The sequence below is a fragment of the Eretmochelys imbricata genome, chromosome 9, assembly GCF_965152235.1.
Source record: "Eretmochelys imbricata isolate rEreImb1 chromosome 9, rEreImb1.hap1, whole genome shotgun sequence".
In the NCBI taxonomy this organism is placed as follows: domain Eukaryota; kingdom Metazoa; phylum Chordata; order Testudines; family Cheloniidae; genus Eretmochelys; species Eretmochelys imbricata.
In genome coordinates, this window is record NC_135580.1 from 14412734 (window position 1) to 14427046 (window position 14313).

At 38.4% G+C, this 14313-nt stretch overlaps 1 protein-coding gene across 7 annotated transcripts in view; it reads right to left on the minus strand.

Moving 5' to 3' along the window:
* Positions 1–486: 486 nt before the first annotated feature.
* The window catches only part of NLGN1 (neuroligin 1), a 449301-nt gene continuing 435474 nt past the window's right edge, over positions 487–14313 (minus strand). For 4 of the 7 annotated variants that reach the window (XM_077826030.1, XM_077826028.1, XM_077826025.1 and 1 more), the window contains 3 exons: positions 8040–8225; positions 2494–3283; positions 487–1309 (listed from right to left, as the gene is read on the minus strand). In XM_077826030.1, coding sequence (XP_077682156.1) covers positions 487–1309; positions 2494–3283; positions 8040–8225 — 1799 coding nt within the window. Of the gene's footprint in view, positions 1310–2493; positions 3284–8012; positions 8226–14313 lie in introns of all 7 variants that reach the window. The other 3 variants (XM_077826029.1, XM_077826026.1, XM_077826027.1) reach the window with 1 other exon arrangement.

Here is a 14313-nt window from a genome sequence, read left to right on the forward strand (position 1 = left end):
TACTAAGGCCTTAACAGCATTGGTGCTTTGTGTACTTATCCAAATATGTAAATATGGACTACACAATAAAACAGTTCCAAATAAAAATTGGTGAAAATTATCTGACATTCCATTAGTGTGTCCCTTGTGCATATTTATAGATTTTTTTTTAAAATTTCAGTCAGAGTTCTTTTCTGTTTGTGTTGCACATGCCTAATTCCATTATGTAACTTAAATCTTCAAAAATTAACAGTTGAATGTGAATGAAAAAGTATCATTCAGGACAATTGCTTCAAGCAATTGCAAAGTTGTTTTTTTAAGTTCATTTGTATATATGTACAATTCATTTTTTTTCAAAACCCCCGAAGTTCTTGATATGTATATTCACATAATATTCCTCTATATTTAAATAGTAAGAGTCTTGTAGGTTGAAAGCCAAGTAATCTTCAGTAATGTCACCTACTGTAATCCATCAAAAAAAAATAAAGTTTGTTTCATCTTGTCTGGCTATACCCTGGTTGTTGAATGTGAATGGGGGTGGGGGTGGGGATGGGGCAGAGTATTATTCTGTCCTCCAGTAAAGGTATTGAATGTGTGTAGGGGCTGAATCCCTGGTATAGTGTTGGGAATCATTGTAATGGTGTTGGGTGTCATTAAGGGAATATCATCAGGAGACCTTCTCATAGCTAGTGTGTAGTCTGGGGGACAGGCGGTCCGAAGAACCACCTCATGTGGATGGATGGATTCACATTCATGATCCAAGTCAGTGTGCTTCATTTGGAGGGACATTATCTCCTCTTCTTGTGCATGGGCAAGATCATTGGTAGTAGTACGCTGCGGGCTACATCTCCTGTGAACATCATGTCTCCTCTTGTCCTTTTTGTAGTACAATGCTGCAAAGGCCAAAATGTTTAGGAATAGCAAAGATGCCCCAACTGCAATAGTAACGCTCAACTCTGTGGAATAGTCCCTTTGATCCACTGAAAAGGGACTTGGTTGTTGTTTGGGATCATCTTGTTTGGCTGTAGGAAAAGCTGAAGTAACAGGTACAGAATTTTTCCTTGTTGGTCTGAAAGTAATATCTGTTGATGGCACTTTAGTTGTGGTCGAGGTATACTGTGAAATGTCGTTAAGATTGTGCAGATGAGGTACCAGTTCCAGCCACAGGTTCACTTTATTGGCCCTGTAATGTTCCTTCACTCGTGGTTTTAATCCAATGTGAAGATACAGTTGGTCTTTCTGAGAGTATCTGGTCCATGCTACTTCCTCAAAACGATTGGGTTTAGTATGAATGAATTTTGTATCTTGTGGGACTGGTTGATTTGGGTCACTAGAATAAAAAAAAATCTGACATGTAAAGCCTGCATTTCAGAAGCAATTATAAAATTAAGATTTGATCCTTCATTTTAACATTTATTTGGGGGAAGGAGGGGAAGGGCAGTGAATGTAGTTTTGATCGAATTGGAGGCCTAATAGCAGTTAGAGCCAACACAATGCAAGTGGACACTGCAAGCTTCCCCAATGCCCTTTGTACCCCAACCCCAATCAGCATCCTAGTCCTTTTCTCTCGAGGAAAAATTGTCAACAGTATTACACTTTGGTACTAGTGATGTGGATTAATGCCTACTAGAGACTAGGATAAGGGGTCACAAACCTTATTTTTATTTGTAACTTAAATCACACCTCAGGTCTTCAGAGGTGAAAGGGCAGTGTGTTAACTTAATATAGCACACATTCACTGAAAGCCAAACTGAGCGCGGAGAAGTGGTACAAGGTCAGTCCTTGGCACCTTTGCTAGTCCATGTATCTCACATTCATAAGTGCCTATTCATTTGAATAAGTGGACATAATTTTAAGACCAACCTTCCATGTGCTGTGATGTTGGTGGCATTTCACGTTCTATGCAATCAAAATACCACCACTACGGGAGTACAGTCAAATATTGTGGTTTGTTAAATGATGATCTGTTTTTAATGATGTATACTTTATAACTGCTATATGTGATCTCAGTATGTTCCTTATTCACTATAGAACATGTTACAATTTCTTACACAGTGGCCAGACTTAAAAAATTGAAAGTGTTACCAGTTCCAACAGAATTCCCCATTTTAAGTACAGAGAAATCTCTCTCAAAGCATCATAATCTTACAAAGCAGAATACACTTTTTAAGGCCAACTATGGTAATATGAGAAAGCTAAATATTAGATTGAAAAAGATAAAAATATCAGAGAAGCTGCTTTCTGCAGCCCTTCTTTTTTTATGTACAAAGAATTTATCACACTGTTATGTATAGAATAGTCACATGGACAGTTTCCCCATGTGTCAACAGAATGTTCAATTTTTAATTGAACTGAAAGATATTAAAAACATATAACTCTCAACCTAATTCTGCAACCCTTATTCACGTAAATACGCCTTCCTGGCCCAAGTATTTCCTACAGAAGTCCATAGGAAATGATTGCTGGATCAAGTCCTCAATTTATAGATGAGATTACTCTCTATCTAGTACTCACCCAGTTTTTGCAAAGTTAGTCCAGTATGTCATCACCACTGCGCTTAGCATAACATCGTTTTTGGAGAAATTACAGGGAAATAATTCAGTAGGACCAATCATAGGGATTCCCAGTACATAAGGAACCTCATCCCCATGGGCTGCATCTGCCCAAGCAGGTACCTGATCTGTTTGGCAATGATGGTAGAAGGCATAGAAGTATGTAGGCGATCCAAAATTCGAGTGAAGATCTGCTGTAGCCACTGCTGGTGCAACCCACTGGTGATCAGTAAACAAAGCTAGCAAAGTTTTCCTTCTTGTCTCCGGATTGTGTCGGTCTGCCCAGTCAGTATACATAAATTTAATAGTTTCTCTCAATATATCTTTGCCTTCAGGGTATCCATATAAATTATCAACAAAATTGGAAACAGCAAAGTCAAAATCACTAGCTGATATGCCATCTTCGCTATCAACTATATTTTCAACAAATTTTAAACCTTCCCCTTGGTTAACTCCCAACATGATGTCATAGTTGAGGAATTCTCCTTGTTCCATCAATATCTGAGGATCATCTGGTATCACATCACCATCAATTACTGGTCCAAAGGCTATGTGGTATCGTGCTGGTTGAATGTCCTGGTCCACAAGTTCTCTATAAGGCTTCTTTTGTAGACACTCTACCAATTCTACAGTGTCTGACATGTTGCAACCAACTTTTGTAGCCAACATCCTGGCATATTTTGCAGGTTGGAAACTAACTGCCCAGCTGGAGAGAGCTGTTCCACTTTGAGCTATTGCTCTTTGAAAAAGTCCTGTGGGGGAAAAAATATTTTAAAAGTACTGAGGTGACCTTTATAAGCATGTAGCTGTTTAATGTTTAGATTAGGTTTGTGGGACAATAGGAAATCTTTTACCATTTTTAAAAAAATTACTAATAAATAAATGCAATACAGAAGGTAAACTCTGCTTGTTGCTGTATCCACATCTAACGTGTACAAAAAAATGCACATATGTATATAAATCCTAGACCAATAGATAAGTAAAACTCATGCAAATACCAACTTATAGCAATTGAGGACCTATACCTGAGTAACTCAGGAAGCCGAAAGAGTGGGAGAAATTGTCTGATGCCATATCTTGTTCAAGATAACACTGTTTGCTTTGAAAAACCCATAATACTAAAATTATTTTATCAGGTTGGAGGAAAAGTGAATTATACCCTGCATTTGACTGATTTCTTAGATACTGTTCAAGTTATCAGCAGCTTGCGTGTGTATGACCATGTTTTAAATTGAAGTCTGAATAGGACCTAATAGACTGTTTTTATAGATTCTGTTTAGGATTGAACTTGGCTTGAGGTGTACAGGTCTTCTCAATTGGGTATTATAACAAATTTTGTATTCTGAAGCCATACACAGTGCTGGGCAGCATTCCTAACTCATTTATCTAAGAGGCAAGATCCTTTCTTGTAAAAGGTCCTGTTTTTAATTAAGGTTTATGGTGATCACATTTAAATAAAAAAGGAAAATGATGTTTTATACTGAATATCCTAAAATATTGCTTTGTGACTTAGAATTTAAACATTTACTCAAGTTTCCATTTATGAGAGATGGGGTGGATGGGGGCAGATTCTGCTGTCACTTATACATGTGTACACCTGAAGTAACTCCACTGACATCAGTGCAATTACTCCGGATTACTCTGGTGTTACTGAGAGTAGAATCTGGACCAAAAGCTCTGCTCATAAATATATGAAGCCCTCTGTGAATTGCTTTTTTTTTTTTTTAACCTTTAGGTATCTTTGTCTACATCATGGGTGAAATCCTGACCCCACCAAAGTCAACGGGAGTTTTGCCAATGATTTCAGTGGGACAGGATTTCATCCCAGTGCTAAGCCATGGCTCATGTACTAGGCATGTATGAAAGGGTCTTATGGGGAATTCTGTCCTGAAGGGGTAACACTAGAGTGGTTGATCCCATATATTTGGTGCTCCCCTCTGTTTTGGGCCATGGCATCACTTCACCCCTTCCCCATTCCCTTCGGGGAGCTCTACTTCCAACAGGAATTTTGAGTTTGGCCCCTGTGCAATGAAGTGGGAAAGGATCTTCTACTCCACACTCCTAGGAAATCATAATTTAGTCCATATTAGGCAATATATTTTACCCTTCTTGCTAAATAGTTTTAACCTTTTAAAAAATGTTCTGCATCACCACATAAGTTCTACAACAGAAGGACACCAATCAATTTGCAATTATGCAGTCTCTTTGTGCAGTCTATTGGAAAATATTTTGTAATCTGACCTATATTTCATAGCTAACTATAATTTATGCAAAATGCCCCTTGACATCTACACATTACACTAACATAAAGCATATTTGGCCAACATCTGCTTTTATTTACACCAGTACAAATCTGGAGTAATTCTAGTGACATCAGTAGAGATACTAAGGATTTGCAGTAAGACAACTGAAGGCAACTTTTGAAAGCAACATCTGACCCTCTGTCATTGACTTACACAAACAAAATGTCTTTGGGGCACATCCTGCACATCAGCCAGTACCTCCAGTGAACAGGAGTTGCAGCTGCTTGGCTCATCTCAGAATCTGGCTCTTTACAAATACAAATTATGGCCTTCATCTCGCAATGTGATGTGCGGGTGGACTCAGGCACTGCACAGAGCCTGAGTTAGGGCCTACCTCAATCACACTGCAGGATCAGGACCATGCTCAAATGCTAGTTAGAATTAATTGCTTGCATGAAAACATTTTAAAAAAAGGTCTTTGGGGAGTTTTACGATCCTTGAAGATTATAAACCCTGAGGTCCTTACTCAGTCTCTACTCTGCCCTTACTCAGGCAAAACTTTCATTTTAGTAGAATCTGGATGTGGACTGAAATATATGGCTCAAGTGCATCTCTAGATTCATGAGATGAGTCATAACTGAGTTTTGTCTGAGTAAGAGCTGAGTAAAAACAAAGCAGAACCTCAGAATTAGATCCAGAGAAAAAATAATATTTATAGGGCCAGATATTCAGTTGATGTAAATCAGCTTGAAGTCAATGGATCTACAGTGATTTATACCAGCTGAGGATCTGGCCAGTAGAATACATGCAGCAGAGTACCAAATTGGAATTTTCACTAGGATGTAATTCTTAATGCAACGTAGCTTCACTTTATGTGCATGCTGTGTAAATCTCTTTTTTTTAATTGTTTAGAATTATTTTCTATACCAATTAGAGAAAGAGTCAGTTACATGGTAAGAAAGTGCTGAGATAAACATTATAGCTTGCTAAATTGCACATAAAAGGCCAGATTATGTTAAAAGTCGTCAAGTCCTCTAGTCATAAAGCTCAATTCAGTTACTTTAAAGAAATACTTCTGTTGAACCATGTTAGTGAAGAATGGATGACAGAGAAAAGTAATTTTCATACTGTAACTGATTTCTGCCAACAACAATGTACAGTAAAGGAAGTGAATTAGATTTCTATCAGGAAATATTCACACTCGTGGCTCAAGGGGCTGTAGGCTGATATTAAAATGACATTAAGGCATAATGGGCCACACTTTGCTATCGTTTGTATGTCAAGGTCTCGCTGAGGTAAATAATCATTTGCATTTATTCATCCACAGATTTCAAAGTACTTTACCGAGATGGATAAGCACTATGGTTCCCATTTTGCATATGGGGTAGCCAAAACAAATTATTTGAGATCTCCATCTTGCAAAGTGCTGAGTGTCTGCCGACCCCTGAAGAATGCTCTGTTCAGTGGGAGATGAGAGCAGTCAAGTAGGCACTCAGCGGACAGTAAATGGGCTTGCGCTTTTGACAAAATGTTATAGCATTACAACATGACTGTGCAAAGTTAGCTGACAAGATGCACATCATGACTGATGGGTCATTGCAGATAAAAGCATATAGTGTTCAGCATTAATCAGTTACTTGTAATTAAACCGAAGGCCAAATGGTCAGTCATTGGCAGAGAATGGAAACCAGGTTTCCTGACTCTTAGCCCCATCCTCAATCCACTATGCCACAGATGACCCACACTGTGAGTTCTGCTGAAAAACTGATGGCATGATATGACCCAGAGATTACACATGGTTATGGGCACTATGCTTAGGCTAAGGTCTGACTGGTAAACTACTGGCTTAAAATGCCATTTTACAAAATATGTCACAGGTTAACGTGCAAAGACCTATATAATTGTGAGTGTCAAATTTATACGTGGATTCTACATTTCTGCTTCAAGGTATTTCAAGTACTAAAGTGAAAACTGGTCTTTGGCTGGAAATGGTTAAAAATTATTTTCTAAAAATAATAATAAATAAAAATAATAATTATTTTAAATAATTTTTAAAATAATTTTTTAAATTAAACCCACTGTCCTAGGAATCTATTTTCCACAATAGTTTTGTTTACATAAAAGAGAATTGGCCTGATTCTTCTCCCATTTACATCACTGTAAGGCCAGATCCAAAAGCCCACTGAGACTTAGTGGGAACCTTTCCATTGACTTCAATAGGCTTTGGATTAGGTGCTCGATGAGAAGTAAATTCTACTGATGTTAGTGGAGTTACTCCAGTACGAGTGTACAATCAGGCCCTCCAGGGAGTTCACCAATGTAAATCGGAGGAAAATGAGGCCTTATGTGTTTCTCCAGACTCCATCAACAAGGGTTTTCTGTCATCTGCCCGCTAAGTCTAAACAATATATGTGAAACGGATAATGACAGGATGGAGTCAGAGAAGCAATGTGATCAATAAGCAGTGGCCGTGCAAATGAGAAAAAAAGTGTGTGGAACTCTGGAGCCAAAATGGAAGGAAAAAAAGTTTTTTGGACTCAAACAACATTTTAAATTTCCTGCTGTTTGCCTTAACTTAATTAGAGAAGAGGTGTTAGTTATGGATTAGAAAAAACACATATAGGCAAAAAAAATTAATTTGTGATCTTGATGCTTTGACAATTTTGGCTCACGCATGCAAACATTCTTTTCTCAGAAGACAGCAAGTGAAATTCATGCAGTTTCAGACAAAAGATTTCTGAACTAGGCACTTTCCCCTTCCCACTAGATAATACTGTGAAGCATCTCAGCCACTAGCTTGAAAACAGGAACCATGTCGTTTTATTTTTCTTTAAATCCTGCTCCTCATGAGAAACTAAACATGCCTTTGATGACTGATTGAATATAGTCGACCTCATCTACTGTGAGCATCACCGACTGGTTTTCCAAAGAGGACACCCTTAGGTAGGAAAGAAAAGAGACAAAAATGATGTACTGTGCGTGTGCTGTTCAGAAGTCTGTTGCAAACGTGTTTCTACGAAGATCCACAAAGAAACAGAAAGAAAGTCACCCCAAATTTAAACGTGCACAGAAGAGTTGAGGAGAAAGGCAGCTATTACAGCCTTTAAAAAGCCAGATTATTATTGAGTTGAACTCAGCAGGCCATAGAAACAGAGAGAGAAATACAGAGCATCACATAGTACTAATGGTGGTGGCATGCAGACACCAAAATTGTCAATATTTGCAACCTGCATAATACCTTTGGTTGAATTGCTCCAACGGTTACCTTCAGAATAATGGGATAAAGTCAATAGATTGACGCATGAACCACCTGCACCGGATCCAAAAACAGTTATTCTTAATGGGTCACCACCAAAGAACCCAATATTTTCACTAGTCCATCGCAAAGCCTGGATTAGATCAAGGAGGCCATAGTTTCCTTTTGCTGCTTGATCCCCAGTACTCAAGAAACCTGCAAATGTAAAGGAACAAGAGAAAAGGTTTAGCATACGCTCCTCAGATTACGCTTGTTGCTCTGTTATCTTCTCAGTAATGTTTCAAATGTAAATGGAGCTAAGTACTCTGTAAATACATCATTTTTTATATCCACTTGGCAATAATTTACAAGTGACTCATCCTCGCTACAGTAAATCCTTTGCTGTTCATTGTAATATTAACAATGATAAATGAATGTGAGAATTGTATAGGTACAATACAGGATAATATGCTCACTGCAGAATGAGACTGGAAATAAGTCAGAAAGGACCTATGGCTTTTAATAGTAATACATTGAGAGTAAAATCTTTGGGGAAGAGACCATGTTTTTCTGTATGTGAGCAGTTCCTTTCTCATTGTGGGCACTATTGGAATGCAACTAACAAAAAATAATAACACAAATTTGAATAGAACACCACAACATTTATAAGGTCAAATGTTTAGCTTCTGACTGTGTGTGTTAAAAGGATTATGTCTGAAAAACTTGGTGCATGCCTGTTTTGCAGCAATTTATGTAAGCATGGGAGTCAGCTGGGACCCAATCTGCATATGCAGATGTGGGTTTGGTGCATGCCACAGGCGTGACTGCTCAATTTTGCAATCCATTGATTGTGGTGTAGGTACTCCCTGTGTTACCACATTGCCTCCTTTTTTCCTCTTTTCTCTCCCATTCGCTTTACTCCCAAAAAGATTCAATTTATGTCAGAGGACAGACTGAGCTGTACAACCTGAGTGACTCTCCTACTCCCTGAGCTCCAACCCACGTCCACTAACCTGGGTTAACTGAGTCTGCATTAAAGGAAACACAAGGCAATTTGAGCTTCTCTAGTAACCCCATAGCATTAAATAGATAGGAGCTTAGATGTAAACCAGGGAGCACATAACTTGTTTCCTCATAGTCATTTGGGAATTGTATCAGGTGGAGAAATGAATGCTTTTCCTGTAGTCAGCACAGGAATTTCGGTTTTTTGTTTATTAAAGACTTGTGATTGTTACCACTAGGCAGCGGACTCTAAAAGCTGAACAATAAACACATCTGAGAAAAGATCCTATTCGTTTTTATCTTGGACCCCATGGGTCCCGTTGGTCTCATGCACAGCTTATAAAGTCTTTTGAGCAAAGGTTTAAATAATATCAGCATTTAAAGGAAAACCAAAGGCCTCCATTTGTGTATGAAACTGATTTCACGCACACAAAATGGACAACGTAACAGCCTTTCAATGAGGGCCCTGCAGAGAAGTACCACCATTAAAGCAATTATCTCCACATGAACTACATATTAGTGGGTCCTCTGTTCTACTTAAAGTTACACTAATTTAACTCTCCTTTGATGCAGAGATCACCATGCTAAACAAAAAAGTTTACAGTACTTTTCCAGAAGAAAGCATACAACAATTCTCTAACAAACCTCATCACTCACACTGTCACATCAACAGCAATACATGCAGCTCTTAAGACTTAAATTCAGAATAATAACTGTGTATCATATTGATGGGGAAGGAAGAAAAAAGATTCCTTATTTATAACAGCTAGCTACTATGTCCTTTTAAAAATATCCCTTTTGTTACCCAAAATACCAGGGCTTAAACAGGGAGAAGCTGAGTTTATGGACTCTGTTACATAGATAGAGAGAGATGACCATTGACTCTAGAAGTCAACAGGAGAGTGACTGCAGAAATACAGAACACAATGTGTAGTAAAAGCCAACAGAGGAGGATCAGGCTTTACTGTAATTGGTGCACCTTTCCAGTGAGAAATGGATACAATGCAAGAGAAGAAAGGTTTCAGAATATTTCTTCTCTTAATGCATAGCAACATTAAGGCCGTGATTTCAAGCTCTGTGATAAAGGACTTGATTCCACACCCGCTGAAGTCAATTAAAAGACTCCTACTGACTTCACCGGCATTGGAACAGGTCCAGAGTTAGGCACCTAAATACAAGTGTTCTGATGTACAGAGAGGCTGAGCACATTCAACTCTGAATGAAGTAATTTTGAGCTGGGATGTCCACACTCTCCGAAAAACAGGTCACTTCTTTTTTTTTTTTTTAAAATGTGCCAAATTTTAGGCACCCAAGTGTGCACTCTTAATCCTGAAGGTTGTGACAAGATATTTAATTCAGAGTTGTACAATCATGTGGCTTCTACTGAACAAGAACTTAGATACATTTTGACCAAAATACTGATATTCATCTGCAGCCAAATAACATTTGCCCAGCATGGGTTGGGGGAAGAGATGACAAGATAAGAAGGCTCCATTCCACCTTCTAGTTCCCCCATACCCTTTTGGACATTCAGCTACTGCTCCTCTTCCCTTTATGCTTAATTCCCTATTGGCAGCCTTTCCCTTTCAACAGGTCCTTACCCCTTTTTTTTCATTCTTTCACTTCTATTCCTCTCTCACTCGCCTTCCCAATATCAAATCCCCTTCTTCTCAGGCAGAAAGTCAGTAACTGCAGTTCTTGCGATGTGAATAACACATTGGTCAGTAGTCCCCATGCACTCTATCCACAGAAGATGTGAATGTGTTACAGCCCCAAGCTACGGAATGTGCTTCTCGACTCAAGCTGGCGAGCTTCATGCTTTTAGCTCTTCTGCTCCCCAGTTCAATCCCCAGTGCTGGCTGGGGGTGGCTACGGAACTTGGACCATCCCTTAGTCTGTTCTTTAAAAGTTTCATTTTGATACTATCAACAAACTTTGTTTAAGAGAGACAGATATGAATCTGAGCTTGCAGATGTAGATCTTCACCTGCTAGACCAATAGTAAAAGCAGAAGCACAATCAGATTAAATTTTATATATATATATATATATATAAATATATATATATATATATATAACCTTTCTAGAGGACAGCAGTCCACTATTTTTTATTACTATAATTATTAGTATGCAAAAGAAGCCAAACTTTCATTTAAAACAAGTAACACTGTTCATACTAGATTTCATTACACATTTAATTCTTATTGGGCTGGGTGAAATTTTCAGACAGCTCGTGATGGTCAAATGGAGATGTCCTATTTGTCCAGCCTTTTTCATAATGTGGGATGACAACAGCAAGTTATGTATAATATAATAGGAAAAGAAGTACTAGACTAATTTCTGCGCACAGTTATACCACAGTAAGTCCGCAGTCACTCCAATGACTTAACGACTGGTGAGTGAGGGCAGACTTTGGTCCACTGTACCTGATATGTTCTGTTTTGTCAGATTATGCCTAATCACTGTTACTAGTTAGTATTACTAAAATTCTACAGTAATAAACAAATATTTATAATACACATGACTATTGTTCATTGCTCTAGTCTTCTATTTTGACTTCAGAAGAATAGCACTAATTTAGTGTTCAGTCAAATGCTCTCACATTCATTCTAACAGACCTTCCCCAACTGTAAACTACATGGAAAGCTAATAGGCCTTGCTGCAGAGAGATCTGAGCTATGCTACATTTAGAGGTGCATTTGTTTGTTTTAGGTCAGTGCTGAGCTTTATTGCCCAGGGAAGGAACAGGCTAGAGGTATAAAATGCTAGGCCAGCAGTTCTCCAGTGTTAAGACCTTATATACAACATCTAATTGGCATATTTTGTTCAATTTAGTTACACCGGATTCCTAGTCTCAGATTAAATTTTTTTATTAAAGCTAAAGTTAAAAAAATTATATAATACATAGGTTGAGAAAAGAGTGTTTCTACATCTGGGTATAGTGCTTAGATTATCCATAAATACAAAGTTTGTTTTAAAAAGTCATATGATACATATAGTACATAATCAGCAATAACCCAAATTTAGGTGAATAAATTTAACAATATAGTTTAGATATTAGAGTCTAAGTACTCGGGTACATCACTCATGAAAAGTTGTACAGACGGTTGTGGAAAGCAAAATATATCAATGAGTAAAGATTGTCCCTCAGTAATTGAGCATTTCGGGTAAGTTGTCCATTTAGAAAATACAATCCATGAGGAAAGTATTTCGGTTACTTTCCTGACTGCGCTTCTCATTGGCAGTCTAGCTCATCCCTCCTGCTATTGCCGATGTCCGTTGATGTGTTCCATGTAGATGTCCCTTAACCATCTGATGACGTCCGACACCATGAGTTGCTGCAGCCGAGCATAGCACTGACCGATTCCGCATTCTCTCAACACTCACTCGTAACTGGGGTCCCATGCGCCCAAGGCTCTGACAATCAGCGTGTGTGTCTGAACCTGGTAACCCTTAGCTCTCAAGGTTTTGGCAAGAGGGGAGTATTTCTCCTCCTTTTGAGCTTGGGCATTGTGGAAAGCCAGGGTCCAATTCTCGAAGGGCACTGTGACATCCACCATGATGATCTTCTTCTGGTCCTTGTTGGTGATGACGCTGTCCAATCACAGTTGGCTGTTGGTTCCGGGGATGGTGGAGTTCACGGCAACCTTCCCTATGGGTGGCAGGATGGCTCTGACCAGGCGATCTTGGATGGCATTGTGTTGCAGCTGCCAGGCTCTGGAATGGGGCTTGCAGCTACAGAGGCAGCATATCCTTAATATTAACAGAATATTTTACTAATGGAGAAGGGATAAAGCAACTAGCAAACTAGGAATCACAATACTGAAAAAGTAGAAAGAGTCCATAAAACATAAAATGAATTTAAAAAGTCTTCCTCCACAATCAGGTGTCTGCAACACATATCAGGTTCCAGATCTTATAAACAAGGCTTCTGAAAATGTTGCTCGAACTTATTTCTTGCATCAAATGCATTTTATATGCAAAAGACAGTGTGATTGTAATACAAGTGGAGAGTCTTCCTATTTCTGTAGATTCATGCCAAACACATACAGATTACAAGTAGGTGAATGATTTAAGAACTGAAGGATTTTATTTTAGTTCTGTGAGATGTTCAAAAACAGACTAAATCATTTTACGTTTTAGGATTAATAAGCAGATACATTCTTTATTGACTGTCAACGATGGAATGGACACTGACGGTACTTACACTTACATAGCAACCTGCATCTTGAAGGATCACATAAGCAGCTCTAGAGATACTAATTTTATTTTGGATTTGTAAGTAGAAAATGAGATTAATAAATCAGTACGGAGACCTGGGTCACCATTGTACCTGGGCAAACTGCAGGATACATGTTTATTGCTGTTTGCAAAATATCAATGAACAGATATGGATTCTATGTAGCTGTTCAGCAAACCATGTATGTGAACATATTTCAATCTCTGAATTGTACGTAAACATTCACCTTGTATATGTATTTTAAATATTCATTGTGTGTCACTGGTCAATTAAGTCATACGGTATTGTTTATGCTCTGCAATTTCATGACTGAAATGTTATAAACTGGGGGCAAGCATCTTTCAGACAAATAGGCTATGCCCTTGTTTGTAGGTGATTAGAAGATTTGGCACAAAGAACAGCCATTACCTAAGAGTTATTGTAATAAAATCTATCCCTATAAAAGTTCATGGAAAAGTGAATAGAAAGGGGTGTGAACATGGCTGACTTGAAAAACGTTTTGGACTCCAAAAAGATATCCCAATATTCACACACAGCCTTACTCAACCTGTAAATACTAGGAAACAGTTCAGCTATTTTATCGACATCATTTCAGTTTTGCTTTTGGAAGAACAGTATTGAAAAGTTAAGCTTACGAACAATAAGCCATATTATGAGCAATGCAAAGCAACTGCACTAACTCATTAACTTACTGGACCCTAACGTGCTGCAGCTGGGAGGTAGGATTTCTTAACAAGTCCAATATTCAGCACTACTGCACAAGTAGTTGGCCTCAGGAAATCCCCATTCCTGCTGCCAAAACAACTATTTGTAGAATGTAATCAGCTAATTGCGAAAGGTCCACATGCTAAATATAGGCACTTAAAAGAAAATGGTACCCTTTTGGCTCAGCCTAGCATTCTGAAAGTACTCATGGAGAAAAGCATGGCATTGAATTAATTCTCATCTACGTTTTTACAAATTATGAGGATCTCTAAGGTGCACTATTGGGTGCCAACTCCTTTTGAGTAGTGTTGGTGGGATAGGCCAGGGGTCACAAAAATGCTACAGCTGTGGCAGTCTTT